Source organism: Platichthys flesus, chromosome 13 (genome assembly GCF_949316205.1).
Source record: "Platichthys flesus chromosome 13, fPlaFle2.1, whole genome shotgun sequence".
NCBI lineage: Eukaryota > Metazoa > Chordata > Actinopteri > Pleuronectiformes > Pleuronectidae > Platichthys > Platichthys flesus.
This window is the reverse complement of record NC_084957.1, coordinates 16576187-16596572: the sequence shown is the minus strand read 5'-3', so window position 1 is coordinate 16596572 and position 20386 is coordinate 16576187. Positions and strand designations below refer to the sequence as shown.

Here is a 20386-nt window from a genome sequence, read left to right as displayed (position 1 = left end):
TTGCCAAGAGATTTTCCCAGCAGGCCTTGCAGGGCGGGGAGATTGTTGTGGCCTGTTACTTATTAACCACAATTCTTTACTACGTAACTACCTCTTTCTGTTGTTCTTACTTCTATATTTTCTTTGTGATTAGGTATGTTCTCTACCATTTCCCTCCTACTAGAAAACACACACACTTTCTGTTTATTTACATCTAAATCACACAGAGGATCATTTTATATCTTTATTTTAATTTGCTGTGGGAGATCATCTGTTTGTACTGGTCCTGTTTGTGCTGCTTTTTAAATGATTTTTAAAGGATAAATGAGGCTTCCTAGAGGGCAAGTAAACTCATGATCTCACATTGTCAGTAGAAGGGACTTCCCAAGGTCGGAGTAAACAAACAGAGGGACGCCCGTTCCATTCGGAGTTCGTTTATTCAATGCATCACACTGGGTCATTGTGTTGAACTACAAGAGTGGACAAACATTTGACACGGCCTCTGAGAACAGTTAAAAGCACAACACAGGTTTCACACAGACACAAAACGAAATCAAACAGGAAGAGGCCCCTCGGCTTGTTGTCAGGTCCACCATCGCTTTGAACATCAAGTCGTCACATGGATTGTTTGCAAGTTTTTTATTATGTGCAGTTAAAAAAGTCCAATCTTGAATTTGCCTTCTCTGCAGCCAGTCAGAATGCCGCCCTCCAGCAGCTTCATGAAGTCAAGTTTGATCTGGAAAAAAACAACAAATCCATCGCTTAAAAACTGTGTTCAGGCGTCTTTTAAAGTATAAACATGTACAAAATATGCTGCTTTGAATACTAATTTGTTTCTGATGTGCTTTTTACTTAATGACCCAGTCTCTATAAACATATGCAAACTTTTGCATATTTCCACATTTATTTTAAAGGTTTAACTGCTGAACACAAGATGTGTCTTGCTTCACCAATACAAATAACACATTTTTTTTTTATGTGCAGTGAAGGGTGCAAGTTTCCATATAACTTGTTTTAACACTTTCACTTTCAACGACACAAGGCAAGGCCTGGATGTTGGGCAGCAAATCTTTATTATTGTCATTATGAATTCATCCTTCCATCATCAGTACAATGTCAGAATGATTCATATTATAAATGAATTCCAGGACTTAAAATACCTGCTTATACTATCAAATACTTTATTAAGTCATCTTATGTGTTTGGTCAGAGGAAGCTAATTATGTTTTCAGTCCAGCAGGGGGCAGTAGCTCACCTCAGGAATGTCGACCATCCTCCTGAGCTTCTGGTCCCTCAAGTTCCAGTCCAGAACCACGTACCTCAGTGACTTCAGGGTCAAACCATCTGATAACAATAAGCAAGAGTTTCCACAGATTAGGACGATTTAAAAAACTTAAAATTCAAACAGAATCTATTATGACGTGACCTACCTTTCTCGATGAGAGCACTGATTCTGCCTGGTGTCCCCACGCCAATGTGTGTGACGCCTTTCTGCAGCAGGTTCACCTGCTCCTCAATCTGTACAATAGAAAGACACACGTACAAATACGTTTCTGGTAAAACTGTTCATTGCACAGAATCCACAGGCATCATAACAACCATGTGCCATCTCCAGTACCTTGATATGTTTTGCAAACAGTTTCATTGCTTTGGTTTCACCCTTGAATGTGGTCAGCTGCCTGTGAATTATATAAACAAACAGCACCATGTTAGGTCTGATTAAAAGCTGGAGAGTTCAGAATGTGTCGCTGTGTCACTTACTTGATGAGCTCAATGGCTCGGAGAGCAGAGCTACAGACGATGAGCAGGATCACAGAGCTCTTCTCAGTGTGCTGCTTCTGAATCTTTGCCCATTTGGGACAAACTAATGATGAAAGTTAAAAAGAATATGAAACAAAAATTAAATGTGTTTAGAAGTAACAGATGACAAAAGATCCACCAAAAGGGAACTTAGAAGCATCACTGACCAAGTTTGAGGTAAGAGGAGAGGGTGTGCGTCAAGTCGTTACTGGACAGGAAGCAGGAGTCTGGAGCATATGGGAGGACAGACGGTGACCTTGGTGAATCAACACATCAGCAGATATCGACTGAACCTTCGAGCTAAAGGGGACTGGAGCCCTGACTCACCCTGGAGGGTCAGCTCCTCCTGTTCGATCACAGAGCGCTTGTCTGAGAAGTAGAGAGAGACCATGCTTTGCAGGTCCGCCGCACAGCCCGGCTTCGGCTCAGAGGTGGCCAACACGTCTGTGATGGTCTTCTTCTTCTTCTGCAAAACAAAGTAGGATTGGATGCAATACTCACCGACACTTACTGTGTTCACAACTGCACTGAGCAACAACTGCTGCTTCTCTTTGCAGCAGCAGGTGTCGCCACTCTCACCTTCCTCTTTTTCTTGGGTTTAATTGACTTCTCATCCTCAGTCTCTGTCTTTTGAGGGATTACACACTGACTCTGTGATGAGAGTACAGATAGAACACACATTTCAGGCAAGCGATTGATATGTTGAGAATGTATTTAAATAAAAAAAAGGTGAAAGAAACATCATTCCATGAGAGAAGTGACAAATTTCTAGTTGCGTTTTCCAATATTTTGCATGAGACAGCATTTAAACTCCATCAAGATGCCGCACACTACAAAATTTAGATAAAATAGCATTCTAGGCAGTTTTTTGGATTCACTCGTTGATTTTCTGAAACATATTTGGCCTGATAACATAAGTTTTCCCTCATTAGTAGTTTGAAATAAACATGTTTTTTGGATAAATGTTAAGTTACCACAAACTAGAGCCTTTTAGAGCATCTGTGGTTCATCTCTTTGTGATTGTAGCAGACTTGTTTTACATTGTTATTTTTATTTCAACTATTTCAAAGATTTGGTCTCATCCAACAGCTTCCACTGCTGCTTTTGTAGAAATACCTCTACAACAACTCAAAAACCAAAGACAAAACTGTATTGAGGTCTTGATGACATTATAAAGTAACTTTGGTGAAAGTTTTTTGTACTTCGATATTAACTGTTATAATCACGCTTAATACTGTTATTTTTCCAATACCGGAAGGTAAACTGTTTAGATGAAGAAGAATCTGAAAAAGAGCGTAAACAATCTGAGAAGAAAAGAACAATCTGAGACCAGTCAAAGTCACAGTCCCCAAAAAAAGTTCAAACTTGGTAAGCTTGTATCCCTGAATTGGGATCCAAGGCACATGGAATGTGGGTGACATGGTTTATCATGTGTGAAATCAGCACTCCCAATTGCATTGTGTGAGGATCTAACACAGAATAAAGATCTACTGGGTGAGCAGCTATGACATAGTAATAACACAACACATTTGATACCTCTTCAATCTGTTTCTTCTTCTTAGCTTTATCTGTAGTCTCAGTTATCGTTTTCCTTTTCTCTGGTTTTGTCTTTGTGATAATTTTGTCTGTCGGAGGTATTTCTTGTTCCGTCACCTCCTCCTGCTCCGCCTCAGATGCATCTGAAAATGAAAGAGAGAGTGATGTTCTTTATTTATCTGGACTCATGGAGTTAAGGTTTAATCTGCAAGATGATAATGTTTGGATGAGGCAATTCAAAGCAAAGACCATATTTCAGATCAGTAGAAACCAGGCTTCGCTTGAAACAGAAATGCCTGACCACCAAGACATCTGGGATCCAGACAAACTCCCCTTCGATACAAGCTTACAGTGCTACAATCTGTTTCCATAGTTCCATAGGCCCTAAACCACAGATTTTGTGTTTGCAAATCATTTCTCAGAATGTTTGTCCAGTACACATTTCAGTCACGACAGGGAAACAGAAATACACAAAAGTGACTTGCGATAACAACAATGCAGCAGAGCTCAAAGCATCTGGTTATATTTAGCCTCCCCGCTGCTACCACTTCTCAGTGCATACCTCTGGTTTCATGCTATGATGTCATGCTCAGACCTTTTGATATATACACATGCTTGTTCAAGATACTTTAAAAACAGATGCCAGAATGAACTCTGCAATAAATCTGCAGGTTTTATTGCACTGCCTTGGCCTAAAAAAAAAGTGCTTTGACTAGTTCTTTCTGTGATTTTTCAATATCAAAGAACAAGCAGGCCGACATTGACTCTATGGACAAAGGCTAAAATTCATTTAGGAGAAGTTTCAATTAGTGACATCACAACAGGTAAATGACTGTCGTGAGGTCATAGATTGGAGAAAAGGCCAGAGGAACTAAACTGTCCAGCTCCAAGCTGTAAGTCTGAGTTGAAGAAGCAGGACATTTCTGACAGTGACAATTTGAACTTAAGGATAAGTTGGTTGGTTCAATGAAGTTGGTAGTAATTTGTTGACAGAAAATGAATCCATGACTATTTCATGGTCAGTCAATCATTCTAGTATTCGAGTATTTGTTAAGCAAACTGCCAAAGGTTTCTTGTTGGACCTTCTCCAAATAGACTGCATTACTTTAGACTATAGAAACTTTGGATGTTTCAAAGACAAAATGATTTGATTGAAAACAAAAATGCCAGAAGATACATTTCTAGTTATAACCCTATAAGATGATGTGTCCTTCTTGGTGAAAGATGTACAGAAGGGCAAGAACACTGCAGCAAGCCATGTCCAGTTGGAAGTTCTATCAAAATCAAAACCCAACATTAATTAACATGTGGTTTTCTATGTATCTAGTTTTATTTAATGAGAACATCTCGAAGTACGGCAAATATAGCTTTAAGGCTTTTTATCAATATGAATACAAGGCATTTGGGGTAACCATGCTAACCCAAGTAGCAACCCAGCGTAACATTTTCCTCAGATTTCCTATCCCCCAAATTATTCATCCAATCCTTATAAACAAACCCATCAACTGTTTAGTTCTCCTTTGGTGTCATCTTTGGCAACAACCATGTAACAGACAGATATTGTGACAGATGGATGGGGGATCTTTGTCCACTCTTCCGCTCTCATTCTCCCTCAGGTCTTAATCTTTCTTAAATTCAATAACCACTCCCCTTCATCCCTCACTACAAGACCTTTACTCTGCATCTGTTACAGTCAACTGTCAAGGCATACACCCCTTGTGCTGAAAGACCACCCCAATATTGATGGGCCAAGCCAACCATTCACCAGTCGCTCTCTCTTTCCTCTGCTCCTCATTCCCATCATGTCATTTTCTCATTCTGTACTGTTGGAGGGAAAGTGAGGCGCCAATGACCAAGGAAGAGAGGACGAAAATATACGATTAATTACAGATGTGAGGAGGACTAATCAAAGACAAGACCAAGCCTATAGATGACCAGAGAGCTGCCCATCTGCATCAGGTCAGTGTTTCCCCCCCTCGCTGGTATTGACAATGGTCATCTTAGTCTGGCTTTGGTTTCACTGTGTTCTCTAATTAATGAGGATATACAAACAGCATGGTATTAATCTTTACATATTTAAACTATGAACCAATAAGAACATATATCACAACATTTATCCAATAGACATTTTTAGTGATGATCATCATCGTAAAATGTTTAGCTTATAAGAAATAAATCTTACAATTAATTCATCTTTCGGATGTTATTTGAATCTAGAGGTAGAATGTATGTGCCTGCATTGACAGTAAAAAATCACCTGTCCCCGGTGCTCTGTGTTCAATGAGCTGTGATAAACTCAAGAAATTAACCAAACTGTCAGATGACTGGAAGGTGCTGACAGGGCAGCCACACTGACGTTAAGTATTAAAACTCATTTCTCACCAATAGTGCAAAGAAAAAGGGTGATGAGCTGCTGATTCAGCATTTGTTTTGATTCGTTTTTCGTAGGGAATGGGCAGTTAGAATAATTCATCAATGTGTGTGCGCACCTAATAAAAGGAAAGCACATCCGGTATGTTTACATAGATATGTCCGTGTCACCAATTTGAGAGTTGGTTTCCCTTGGGGATCAACGCTGTCTCAACATTTAAATATGAAAAGCCTGTGTAGAGGAGAAGGATGGCCATTCGAGGGTCGGTTGACCAAAAGAACTATGGAATATGATATATGTTATACTCTGTAGAAATAACTCTTAATTTCCTAATTTACTGTGTGTTTCCACTAAGGCCTATTTACTGTCTGTCAATGTGTTATGTTTAAAGATGTCCTTGTTTGTTATGTTGTTATTGTCTAATGATGTGTAGTGTATGCAAGGTGTTGCTCTTTTCAGATGTGAGTTAAGGGGGTGAATCTGAATATAAATGTGCAGTGTTTGGAATTTCCCTGTATGAGGTATTAAACTAATTAATTAACTAACAAGTAATCATAAATCCATTTATATTTTTTAATTACAAATTCCTCTTTTTCTCCTGGTCTTGGGGGAAAACTATTTCAGCACATCGAGTTAAAATTAAACCAAAATAACACACATGGATAGGTTCTAGAGGTAAAGGAGGTTTCGGGTTAAGTTATTAATTAAAACAGACCGATAATATACTAGTTAATATCACAAAGTAGCGCAAATGTTGTTTGGCAGTCTTTAAAGATTTCTAATTGAAACTAGCACATGATGATAGCCAATGACCCCATCATGCACAGTTACAAAAGCGTGCTAGTCAATTCTTTGCTGGCCACTAACTAACAACCATCGACCCAGGTATCACATATTTTACTAGATATTATAATCTTGATATTCAGTTATTTGTCAGTGGACAGCTGTCTTTACTGAAGACAGGGTAAGAGAATCAGAGTACTAGACTAATAATTCCTGGCTATTACCTTTATCTTTGTATATGCTGTCAAAGGGGATATCTAACTTTTCTGAAGTCTGAGGCCCAAATTTATTTCAAGTACAATCTGCAAATTCAGTCTGTTCGCAATTAGCACCTGACTTCTTAGAGCCTAGCGAAAATGCACTCAAAGAGGCACATATGATCATCTACTGATAAGTCAACCAAAGAGAGGACGATGCTCCTGCCAATGGTAAGTCTTAAAGGACTTATGCGTCTGGACATACATCATCTGTAAAGCAAAACAGTCCATCGTTCTTAGGAGGTTTCTAAAGTGAAGGAGGAGGGATGAACTCCAGTTTACATCATTTTCTGACAGTAGTGTCGTCAATCATGCCAGTACATAATTTTACATAGGTCTTCAATTTGGTTGAGTTACATTACATTGAGTTCAAGCGACTGTGAAGGCCACAGCAGGCGATTTGCCTCATTTTCTTACTCATCAGAACATTCAGTGAATGCTTGCACCCTGTGGATGTCAGAATAGCAATATTACACTCAGTATATCTTGTTAATTTGCTGTGGCCTTCTTCTATGTCAGGGTTGGGGGACATGCAGCCTCGTTGGGCCGCTAGACTGTTTGATCAAGCCCCCGGTCGGAATTCATAAACACCAAAATACTCTCATGAAAGCAATTACATTTCTTCTGCAAAAAAATGCAGATAGTCACATTTTCCACAGCAAATGGACAAACAATTTGTGTTGAAGTAAAAGACAGGCCAGCCAGTGTGCCTAGTTTGTGGGGACATGCTCGCAGGGATGAAAAAGTCCAATCTCAAGCCTTATTCTAACTGGAAACACACAACTAAACTGTTGTGAGGACAAACATGCTTGGATAAAGTTAACTTCCTGTATAATAGTGCATGTACACATTGTTGTCCAATGCAATATCTCAGGAAATAGAAACCTAAATTAGAACAGGAAATAGTCGCTAACATAAAGGACTATCACTAGTCAATTATTATTACTATAAAACTAAATATTTTTATATGAGAACAAGTCGACATATTTCTGCAAGGATGCATCTACCTGCCATGAGCCTTTTATTCATCTGCCAGGACGTTTCTGTCTACATCATGCATCAAAGTAGCAGCACCTGTGTTTTGATACAAGCGAGCGCTTAGCATGCAAGATTAATGTCAGAACAGCAGTTTGAAAGATGGATTGGGGTAAACACTCAAATGTCTGGCATTGCTTTGACAGAGAAAGGGACAACAAGGCTAAATTACATAAATGCAGGTGATTAGCTGCAAGTCAGGTTACGGCTTAAATCTATCTATTCCACATCTAGATATTAAAGTTATCTAAATATTTGATCCCTTTAAATTTTTTTATTTTAATGGAAAATCTGAATCAATAAGAATTGGAACTAAAATTCTAACGTGCACAACTCTGAGCTGAATGAGTGGAGGTTGTGACAAAGACATTCCAAATCCAATAAGTAAAACAGCAGCGAGGAAAAGTGTAGTCTAGAGAAAGCAGAAAGTGACCATGAGAAAACCACTATCTTCACCGTCTCCAAACACTGATTCCCAATATACTCCATGCCACTGTTGATCTAAATGGTGTAGGAGGAAAAGAGTATCCTTTTTAATGCATATGGAGCAATGCGTTTACAGCTCAGATAACCAGAGATCAATGAAGTCAAAAGCAGTTGAGAGAAATCACATGAAGGCAAATGGGGCTTCCTGCTCATCTTTAATGGGATATCAATAGAGGCGACAGCTTTTAATGGATTGGTCAATGGGGGTGACTTGATTTAATGAAGATTAACTGTCAGGAACCAGGAAACAGAGCATGTTTCAGTTCCACACAAAGGCTCTCAGATTTGGTTCTGGATGATGGCCTCACTCATGTAAACTGGCGATTTGCCAACACGGCTGCTTAAAACATTGTCGGCCATGACCTCAAAAGCTCTTAATCACCGCTGCAGCTTAAACTATTAGTCCGATTAAAGATAACACACTGGCCTGTGCTGGGGGGGACGACAAACCAAGACGTCCTAATTATTTACAGGCATGTCCATGCCCAAAGACACTGAGTAAGTTATGTTGTTTTATTTTTTTTCTAATGATTCATTCCATTAAAACCATTGTCAGCAGGCCAATGCAGCACTTGTGTCAACAATCAATCACTCATCTCAAGACATGTCTTGGGAGTGGTGTGGCTGGGTGTAGCACTCTATGGTTTTGGAGGTTTGTAGCTTTTGCTTCTATAAGCAACAATTTGAGCAGGTGTTATTGTTAAATCAATGGGGACTTAAGGCTGCAAGCACAAAATCAAGTGCAGTATAGTGACAGACTCAGTGCTAGAGGATGCCTGGCCATTCCAGGAAATTACTGTGCCAGTAATAGGACTACAGCATTTATTAAAAATGCTTGGGTACCGCACTTCAGAGACAAAGCCATTGTTCAATCTGCTGTCTCTGTAGTGGGTGAGTTGAATTTAATACCTACAAATATTAGAAACTCTGAAATTTCTGCGATGTTTAAAATCAGCTTTAAACCTTGGCTTCAAACAAATCAGTCGACCAATGATGGCCCAGTGTTTATCATAAATTATTTATTTATCTTAGGACTTTTATGTGTTGTGCTTTTTTATGTCATTTATTTGCTGTTGTGAGATTTGTTTTTCTGTACCTGCCCAGGGATAACAGCTGCAAGTTATCTACTAGCCGACTCTGGTGCAATTAGTTTTAATTGTGCAATGTCCCTGCAAAATGAAACAATAAAGATTAAACATTTAAATGAAATGGCTACAAATCCACCTCGCCTCCCACATTCCAACCTCTTACTGTTGGATGCTGCTCTTGTTAGTTTGTTTGAATATATATTTTATATACACATAAACATTCAAAGCTTAGACATGACAAAGGATGCAGGGATGGAGCATGACCAGCAGGAGGAGTATTGGATGCTCAGACAGACAGTCATAAAATGAACAGTCCTAAATCTCGCATAAATTATTTTATGGTCTTTTGGTTGATAGATCTTTGTGGTATCTCCTGATTCATATTGGTCCGTGCTGACATTCATATGTTGAAGCGATGCCAATCCTCCCTGCCAGACTGTGATAGCAGCCCCTGATGTCCTCTCCTCGCAGGAGATGCTAATCACAGACACAAGGTCATGTACAAAGGCATAACTCAAAGCTTTTAAGCTTTCACAAGCACCAAACTAGGAAACCCTTTTCTCACCTTAACATTATATTGTAACTTGTGTAATGTGGGTAGTGTTGGCCAAAAGTAGTTGGGTCTGCCAAACTACAGCTTAAATAATCAGGTTTTGGCCCCTCTTGTCCTGTTCGCATTATAGATCTGTCTCCTGTCCCATTTACTTTTTTTGCACAGGGCTAATCCTAATTCTTGCATCTATTCCTCTCTCGCTCTCTACCCCTAGTGGCAAGTATCACATGGATGATATTAATAACACTGTGCTCATCCTTCATTCTCTATCGAACATCAACGTAACACTGATGTAATACACATGCAATCTAGCATATGATATCAGAGTAACAATAAAGACCATATTTTATTACAGCACACTTCCAAAATGGTTATTTAAATTAGTACTACTATGGATGCGTTTAGGTTAGAACAACTTCATTAAAACCTACTACCGCTCTAGCCCAGCCAACACCACTATATTATAGACTTCAAAGATCACTTCAGCTGTGTGATGGCACTACAGCGTTCTCTTTCTTCATAGATCTTTTGAGTGGGGAAATATTTGATTTCAAGTGGAGCCAAACGCTCTGATCAAAATGAAGCCTTTAAATAAATTGATAACATAAGAAAATGTTTGTTCTCTTTCATTAACCTGAACGTTTTGCAAACCTTTGGCACTTAGCAGTACAGACAGCAGAAAAACACATTCACAGCTGGTGCTCAAAACTTCTCAAAGACGATACAAGGGAAATGAGAGCCAAAGTCAAATATTGAACACTTTCTATTAGGCACATCTAACAAATTGGCACTAAAATACCGTTATTAAACCCTTATGACAAAGACATGTAATTGAGGCTTTTAGTTTGTTTAGTGTATATCAGCAAATTTATGTTTATGTCTGTGAAAGGCTCATATCTGCAGGTTTTTAACCGGCAAACTGACTTTATTTAATACAAATTTTCTGGTAACGTAAATGATTTTGCAATTGCCTATTCAGCATCTCCAGCTTTTTTTAGCTGGCTTGCTACATGTATAATTTCTCTGTTAAAACACTCTTACCAACCATGCCTGCAATACCGTACTGCTGCCAAAACATGCATCAGCCATACAGATGAATTACAGGGTGCTGTGCCAATCTGACCCTGGAAACTGGAGGCCAAGGATGACTCCAGGGCACAGACGGAGCCAGCCTCCCATGACAGGTGGATCCAAAGTGGATATGAGCTGCCTGCTGGGAATGGAAAGCTAGAGCAGGGGGTCTCAAACCAGAATTATCTGGGGGCCACAGGCCAGGTTGTTTGCTCCTACAGGAGAGGAGAGGCATTCAGAGTAAAATTTTCGGCGATTTTAGAAAATAAATCTGAACCATTTTATTCACTCCAGCGATGAACCACTACCAAGCATTTACAGAGCAGTATGCTTGGTAGTGCTTGGTAGAGAAGAAGTTGTTTTATTGTCTCTAGGGATGGGCATAATTAATCGACGATCGATTAATTGATCATTAAGAATTTCGTCGATGAAATAATTTTTGCCCTGAACGCAGCACAGCGAGGATGTTAGCAGCCCAGTGCTAGCCTCTGCTCCGCTGCTTGGCTTCATGTCCGCACACGGACCGTCAGTCCACGCGGAGGGGAACCTGGACAGACTCTGGTCTGGGAGAGGGGTTCCGGGAGTGAGGGTGTGACAACAACCGGACTGAGAGATCGAGAACCGTCAAATCAAGCTAGCTGTCAGCGGCTAGCTGCTGCTCGCTCATCGGGGCTAAAGAGTACAGCAGCGCTTATTTTCAAGTGTAACCATTGAACGGATTCCGTTTAACTGCCACAAGAGTTGTTCATCTTGTATTAAAGGCCATAATGAGGAAACACGCTGTGTTTTTTTATATTTTCACAGCATTTTTATATAGCCTATAAATAGTGAATTTTAATTCAAAAATATTAATGATTAATCGAAAATCGATCGTTAATTCTCCCGACGATCGATTCAGACCATTTAATCGAATGCCCATCCCTAATGGTCTCTAAGATCCACTTCCTACAAGTGGACTGAACTTGTTGCAAATCATATAGTTTATAGTTGTTCCAAAAAGACACTGGGGGACAGAGTGAAAAGCTGGCTGTGATAGAGGTAAGGGATGTGAGACTGTTAAAAACCCAGGATAGTTACACATATTTTAAGACAGACTCTCGAGACAGACATTGAGGTTGTTCAGTGAATGTTTAAATAGTGTAACAAATGACAAAAGAGATCTAGAGAGAGATATTTTATGCCTGGCTCTCCTTCTCACAATTTGACGTGTGTGTGAATGTCAGATTGTCAGTTTGAAAGAAGTTGTCAAAATGGTTAGACACAACCTATCTGCATATTCTCACATCTATACCTCTTCTACACCAAAACTTGCAAGTAAACCTTCTAAAAAAGGATTGACTACTCTCATTCCCCCCCCCCACAATGAGTCACCTTCGATTGCACAGGAAACCAACACATCGGCAATCAATTCATGATTTTCACCACTATTCATGTTAAGACCGGCCACCACTAGTAAATGTGTTCTTTGTTTAGATTATCAAACAATGAGTCATCGATGTTTGTTTCTGGGTGATGGTGGTAGCGTTAGCAACATGGGTTTCCAGTGCCCTTTTATGTAAACAGGAGGGATGCAGCCATGGGAGGTGCAAATAAACAGAGGCAGCCAGCCACATGTGTGGCAGCCAGCCTGCCTGCCAGTGGACAGTCCTCGGTGGGGCAACCCTGGCAACCATTATTAAGACTGCTTCTGGCTTCATCTGAGCCATCTGTTAACTTAAGGAGGTATTTTCACATGCCTGGCATTATGTGGGAGGGTGCTTACACATCAGTATACATGTGCTTGTCTAGACAATACGAACACACCAAAGAAAGAACACTGTCTGAGCCATGTCATCTGAGTGTGTGTACCTGTGTGTGTGTGCTTACGAGTGTCTATGTTTGTACTTGAGACAATTTCTAAATGGTCAGTCCCTATCAGTGTTAGTCATTTGAAGGCCAAGTCGCACGTGTCTCGGCCTGACTTCCCACATTCGCAACACCACTGAATGGGTAGAGATAAAAAGGATATACAGCACAGTGAAGTACACAAAAAACACACCAGAACTCAGACCAACACAGATACAATGTGCCAAAGATTATCAACTCACATGTCTTTATCTTGATGTGCATCAGGCCTTGAAGACAGAGACTGTGTCTCTGGCTGCTTTGCTGTTCAGGAAAATAGTTTCTCACAAGCATCAGTAAAAACTTCTGAGGAGATCTTAATGATCTTAACTGCACTAAAAAAACACAACTGTTACCACATCACCCAATTGCATTTCTCAACTTCCACAGGGCAGGACGACAAAAGGGCGGTTTTTAATGATCTTAAAAAAGTCGAACAAGATCTTGGGAATTAGAGGCGTTCATGGCTTATGTGTGAGCTTGGCCGAGAGAGGCTGAGCTGAAGAACAGTGAGAGATGACATCATCTTTCACTAATATGAACCTGCTTGCTTTCTCGCTCTAAAACTGTGTTGCAAACATTGAGTTAGAGAAAGCTGGCAAGCTGACGCTGTTTAGCTGGTGTGATTTGCTTTAATAACACACATACAAATGGTACACATATTTAGCCTTTACGTATGTGGTCAGTAATCAACTTCCTACTTTTGGCAACTATTTGTACTTTTGTCTGCCAAGCGGACAGTGATTGCTGTCATTGTGCCAAGACTATGACATGACATAAGCCTCATAAAGTAATGCCAGGCGCACACTTATCCGTTTCAGCAACATTAAGGGTTATGACAAGATGCCTCCTGACTTTGGATTAGCTTCGAATGGTTTATATAATCTGCATCAGCCTGTCGCATATTAAGGCCACATAATAACCACTTGTGCTGTAAGGATACAATTCATGAACTTGTGTAACCTCCTTGATCAGAAGCACAACATTTCTCTTTTCCCCTTATTCAGCTGACAGCTCCAATCTTTTCCAAATCTCCACTTCTTTCTAGGCGGGCCAGAGAACACGTCCCTACTTTCGTAAAGGCAGCAAAATGGTTTCTTGGTTTCAAAATTCAGATATGATCATAAAAACAGCTTGCATAGTATATTTAAGGTTAAGTAATTATTCTACTTGTCACACAAGGCCAGAGATGAGGTAATCACTGTGTTGAAATCAGAGAAGATAGATTTGGCTCTCCTTGGGGCCCAGTATGGTTTCAGCGGACCGGAAAAGGTGCTCCGAGCCCTGCAGAGAGACTCCATCCAGGCCCAGCAGGACCACCTGCAGGATGTGTACGAACGACCAATTGCTAAGGTACCAACACAAAAAAACCTAGACACCATATGGAGCGGTTAATCAAATTTAATGAGATGAATGCATTACTGTCTGACAAAAGAGCTTCTAATACTTCTGCTTCATTGCACAATCTTTTTTTTTTCCTGCACTACAGGTGTAGCATGTGCTGGATCTGTTCTTTGCCAGTGACAATGCATCTGTCAACTGTAGCATTGTTTTTGCTTGTTTTCTACTAATCTACATCAACCTCCCTGACATCAATTTGTGTGATGACTATTTCTTAAGGGGGATATAATTTTTCTGAGTGACCACGGCCTTACTTCAATGAAATACCATCTACAACAATGGTTATCGAGGTGAAGGTTTTAAATCTTGAAGGCTCAACAGACCACAAACTATCTGCATTGAATATACATCTCTGTCAATTCATCTTTTAAAAATTACAAGTTATGCAAAGATGCATGAGACAGGTATTGGGCTATTAAAGTAATAATGGAAGAGCTTGAGTTGCCATATTTACATGTAAGCACTACTTCCTCACCTTGAACAACCCTTCTCCTGGTCAAGGTACACCAATATTTTCTTCACATCTGACAACTTCTGTGTTTTGTTTCCTATTATCCCTCAGGTCAACCAGTTGCTGGAAGCCCAAAAGCGTTCATCCAAACTGATGCTTGAACAGCTTGCAGAGGTGTCCCACTCTCACAGTGTTGCCCTAAACAGGCTAGAAAAGCAGGAGAGAAGCCACAGGGCTTTTATCCATAGGAGCAACTGCCTTACAACTCTACTTGAGGACAGAGAAAGGTTGGTGCACCAGACCCTAGCGGCGATTATGTATACCAGAGAAAAACTGCATTGCCTAAATTGGTAGACTGCATTGAAGAAATATCCAGCCATGCCTTTCAGAATCCCTTCTGATGTACAAGAGTTGAGGACTTACAGCTAGAGTAGAAGAGGATAAGGGATTAAAGTATTTCAGCAGTGGAACAAACCAGATCTGAGCCATGTGATGTACACTTAGTCTATGTCGGTTTGCAATGCTCTTATGGCTGAGTGACAGAGAAAAGGCACTGTTGGCTGCTGCATTTATACCAGACAGTGAATGTGACCTCAAGACTGTACATAGACTTATTCCACTCAGACACAGTCCATTACATCCTGGACAGGGTTAGACATTGCGGCCAGCCTGGCTCTGTTCACTCGCCCTTGTAAACACATAAACATGCACTCACATGCAATTACATGTACAGTCTAAATTGGCACCTTGCTCCCAATTTCAACAATACCGCGCAGCAAAGGATAAAGCCTTCTTCTAAACTAAGTAAATGGGTTGAGGGTTTGCTGGTGGTTCTCAAATAGAGAGCACATTTAGCTGTGGACTCTGGAGTATAGCTGAGTCTAATATGAAGGTGGCCACTGGTTCTCATATGCAATTTGAGGCCTACAACAGGGCTGTTGTGTCGAGGTCCATGGTTGTCTCGGCTCATGGACCGCCACAGTCCACTCTGTAATCTAGCTGCACAGAGACTGTATCCATACTGGGCTTGTAGCCTTGGGAGGAGACTAGTTGTCTGCATCTGAGTGCCGATGTGAAAACTCTTTAGTGATCCACACACACAATTTAAGACCAAAAATAGTCATGCCAGTAAAGCGATTAAGTATATTAGAATTCTGACCATTCAAATACAATGTGGAAACCCTAAACATGCACACATAAAGGCTTTGTGGTTCATCTTAGACTAATGATGATTAATACACAAGTAGACAGCATTTCTGTGGTGTGGCGTGCACCCCGTGTGGCGTGTACATTCCTAACTGCTCAAACACATAGGGGTTTGATCTCCCTGCCTGCCCTCCTTTATGTGCCGACAAGATCATCCATCTAAACATCGCAGTTGAATCACATAACACATAACATAAGTATGGGTTAACAGGAATTTAACTTTTGATTTCAGCAAATAGGATTTTTCCCCAAGGTTTCTAAAAAAAAGTTAGAAGAAAGGTGAAGCAAATATGCTCAATTTCATTTTATGCCCAAATTCCACTATTATACCTATAAGAGGGGGTACTTCAGTCACATGGATGTGGTTTAGGTATTAATAGTCTAACCCGGACGGAAAAAAATACTTTTACTTACTATTCTGCTTAGTGGTTGCCACAACAGACCATCACCAACCTCTTTTACCACCTAACCAAGAATTATGTCCAACAGTATGCAGAGAGTTTGCAGATAAAACCACAACAGTACAGTGGGGAATTCAAAAGAAACCCCAGGTTCAGACGTTACAAGGGTTTTTGGCTGTGTTACACCATATGGCAAAGAATTCGGATGATGGAAGGAGGTAAGCAAATGAAAAGCTGCAAAGACATGGCCCCTAGTTTAGCAAAAGGCAGGTGTAATGGATAATGAGGAAATTGCATTTATCAGGATCTGAAAATTCTGTCTTATCGCACAACTCTATCACTGTTGAAGTGTCCTTAAGTAATTCATCAATTTTTTGTGAGTGATTACACTGTGCACCACACAAAATAACATTGGGACTACAAATCTTATAGTGAATAGATTTTAACTGCAATCTTTGTTGTCCTTCCATAGTGTCTGTGATGTAATAGTGTTTGGCTGCTCACCAAAAAAATATTGTTTGAAAGAACGCCAGTGTGCAGGTCACTTTTCTTTTTTATTTCCTCAAAAAGAAATTTCACAAGGTGCAATGTGCACAGCAGATGATCTGTGTTAGCTGTGACGTATAAAGTTAATTCTAGTCACGACATATAATCACTTTATGCCAAGTTTTGATCCCTGTTGCGTGTCAGAGGATGATTACCTCTGCACATCACTATGCAGTAATCTGATTGTTCCAACCTCAGCTATCTGAACATGCTCTATGCCTGCATGTGTTTCCTATGGTCTGTCAATAGGCTGACGACATCTTAGCATTAACTGGACACACATGTTCAGCACACAAAAGACATCCATGCTCTCATCTGTCCACTTGTGTTCTGAATCACAAACACTTCACAGACTCCGTGCTATAGCCCAAAACCACTTTTTAACTCCATCATGTTTTCAGCACCAGATGTGGCCTTCTCATCAATACAGAATGTCATCAATAATGTTTAGGAAAAGAATGCATGTGATCTACAAAGATTATTCTCCAAGACTAAGCCTCGAAAGCAATAATAACAGCCGTGAGCCTGGTTCTAGGCACAGCATTGTTTGGAGCTAAATACTAGAGTGAGCATGCTAACTTGCGCAGTGACAATTTGCCAACATTCTGAAGTTAATCAGGTTCAATGTCTATTACGTTTCACATTGTATTTTTGTGTTTTAGTATCCTAAAAGTTGCTTATTAGCATATATCATAATGAATATCGACGTTAAGTTTGAATCTCCTTTTAAAATTTGACCCGGTTTTGGTTAGAAATAAGGAATCCCCAATGTTAATAGAATACATTGGAGAGGGAGAAATTCATGTTTGTATTCAATTTAAAATACAATCCATCTTATAATTGTTGAGTTATTTCACTCAAAACCACAATCGCCCACCTTATAGTCAGAGGGGAGTTAAAAAGTCAGAGGATTCCCATCATCTTTATATTTCATCCTCTACTGACCATGAATGCTTAATACATATTTAATGGAAATTGATCAGATAGTGGTCGAGACATCACACTAAAAGTCCAACCAGCTCTTGGTGCAAGAAGAAAAGTAAACAGATCATAAAAGTTTAATGAAGTTTACATTATTTACTTGAGAACATGAATATCTGTACAATTGATACAAATCCATTAAATAATCTGCTGACCCAAAGTTGTTCTATCCACCGCTAACACTAAAACATATCCACCATCAGCCAATAATGTATTAAGAGAAGATATCCATAATATACCATAGGAGTCTGGCACCACATTGCTTTAGAGCAGATCTCCTGTGCTCATTGCAAACTGTTGGGACCATTTCCTAACAAGCCTGAGCATATGAGGTCACTTTGGTAATTTCTTCATTTTTATTAAATGCCAACAAATAAAGAGAAGAAAACCGGCACATAGTACATAAGAAGCTCCTTTCTTTTTGCATCTTCTGTAGCCTTTTCCATGACCCAATACAGCAGTGTTTTGAACAACTGGAGGACTTATCAAAGGGAGCAGCTAAAACAAAATGATCTATATCTTAACATTATAACCCTGGTTTAAAATCGGAGATATGGCGAAAGAAGAGAGATTGCTCCTCTCATATAGGGGGGATTTTACACATGGGCAATGTCTGAGGGTTTTCTTGGAAATGCCTCTGAGGAATTGGATCATGCTTGTAATTGAGGACGAGCGGTGCAGATGCCAGCCCCTCCTCTAAGGGACCTCATGAATTCTGGTTTGGGAGTTGGTCTGTGGACAGAAATTGCGAGGAATGAGGCTTTTCTTTCCCCCTCACATTCCACACCAAGAGAAATCTCTCATCTTACAAGACTTTTTCTCACAAAAGAGTCTTCAGAGTCAAGCCAGAATAATTATACAGGTTATTTATATAAATAACCACACCTTCCTTCCCCTCTAGGACCTGTGGCTGATCAGGAGTTTGGAAGTGGTTTTGAATGAAGGCTGGCAAGATCAATTTCTTAATGTGTAAGGTGGAGAGAATTTTAACAGCCTTTCTTCATCTCCAACCATTAGCAGGCTTCGGTTTAAGAGCAGTTTACAAACCACAACAGCACGTGAACACTGAATAAACGGAAAGCAAGAGCAACAAAACTCTTTGGGCTGCGTTTCAAGGCTAGCGTATAAAGAATGATCAAATGGTGTTTATGTAGCTCATAATGAAAAAACGTGTGGATTGGTTTCAAATAAGTCCTGTGATTCAGGTTGGGACGGATTGAGTTTTGACCAAAACCTATGTATGGAAGCAATGTAGTTAAACTTAGGTGCAAATTTTCGCCATTTATATGTTTCACCTTAACGGTAACCTGCAATAAACCACAACTCAGGAAAGTCTGGCAGTGTGCCTAAGGTGCCCATTTTATCTAATGTTGTAATTATTGTTTGTGTTCTGTAACTAACCACTGCAGTCTACTGAGTCACCAGTTGCATTTCAACTTCTTTACTTAAGAGTGAGGAAAGTAACTCCAGATAGGTGTATATTCCTCTGAGTATTGCCATTTTACTAAAAACACTTAGATTAAACTAAGTCTCATAGAGCAGCTTGCATAAATCCTACTTTAGTCAATTTATATCATTAGTGGGGACTAAATATTAGAAACATGGCCCAGTATAATGCAATACTATTCAACAGAACCACAAATTACAGTCTGCAAAAGTTGAATTAGAATCTCTACAACAGTTTCGACAAAACATTACATTTCCATAGCGACAACCCTACAACATTTAACTTTATTCAAAATCAAGACATAGCAATCACAGACCAAAAGAAAGTTGAGATGAAATGTTAACGCATAATCTCTGACTTTAAAACAGGCAGCCAGTGCTGTGCTGAATCAATTAATGGATTAAAGAGAATGCCAACAAAGCACAGACCAGAGGCCTTGCATCATTAACTTGTGTATCTGGCACAGACTGTAACTTTATATATTGAGGCTTGTGAACATAAATGTCCAAAAAGTGAAGTTTAGGCTGCTTTGCAAATTCTTTTGTGATGACAACATGATACAGGGGAAATGGTTCTCCTTTAATTGGGGACTGGATGGGTTTGCTTGACAGAAAGAAATACCACCATCAGTACATTTTGCAGGGAAAGCTGGAACTAGGAGGCACAGGGCTTGACAGTGTTCTCAGAGGGTAACATGCGTCACACACAGACCTACGAGTTTATTTTGTCCTGCAGCTCAAGTAGTACCATCCCCTAGCAAGATAAAATATAATTTATCTTTCTAATAGTGTTCATTCTTGTTGTAACAGACAAGATTATCAGTGAGAATAAGATGAGTATCATCTGTCATTCCTCCCTGCCTCACTGTACACATGTACTCAACTATAGTGCCACTAAAAAAAACGAGTTACAAAAGATATTGATAGTGTAATAGTAAAGATCAAATCGCACAAAAAACTTGCACTCCATACATTGAAGCAACAAAAAGGATAAAAAGAAAGAAATGACAACAAGATAGAGAAGAGGTGTGGGTGAGGGTGAGAGAGAGCGCGGGAGAGCGAAAGAACATATGGATGTAATTGAGGGCCGATGAACTCATGAAGTCATCTC

The 20386-nt window shown here is 39.8% G+C and overlaps 1 protein-coding gene across 1 annotated transcript in view; it reads right to left on the bottom strand.

Annotated features, from left to right (window-relative positions):
• Nucleotides 1-397: 397 nt before the first annotated feature.
• cmss1 (cms1 ribosomal small subunit homolog) overlaps nucleotides 398-20386 on the bottom strand; it is a 29976-nt gene continuing 9987 nt past the window's right edge. Inside the window, exons 2-10 of the mRNA XM_062403430.1 lie at nucleotides 3316-3458; nucleotides 2359-2430; nucleotides 2107-2245; nucleotides 1947-2006; nucleotides 1741-1843; nucleotides 1598-1658; nucleotides 1410-1497; nucleotides 1235-1323; nucleotides 398-715 (exon numbers count right to left, since the gene is read on the bottom strand). Of these exons, the coding sequence (XP_062259414.1) occupies nucleotides 632-715; nucleotides 1235-1323; nucleotides 1410-1497; nucleotides 1598-1658; nucleotides 1741-1843; nucleotides 1947-2006; nucleotides 2107-2245; nucleotides 2359-2430; nucleotides 3316-3458 (839 nt within the window). The 3' untranslated portion in view covers nucleotides 398-631. The remainder of the gene's footprint in view (nucleotides 716-1234; nucleotides 1324-1409; nucleotides 1498-1597; nucleotides 1659-1740; nucleotides 1844-1946; nucleotides 2007-2106; nucleotides 2246-2358; nucleotides 2431-3315; nucleotides 3459-20386) is intronic.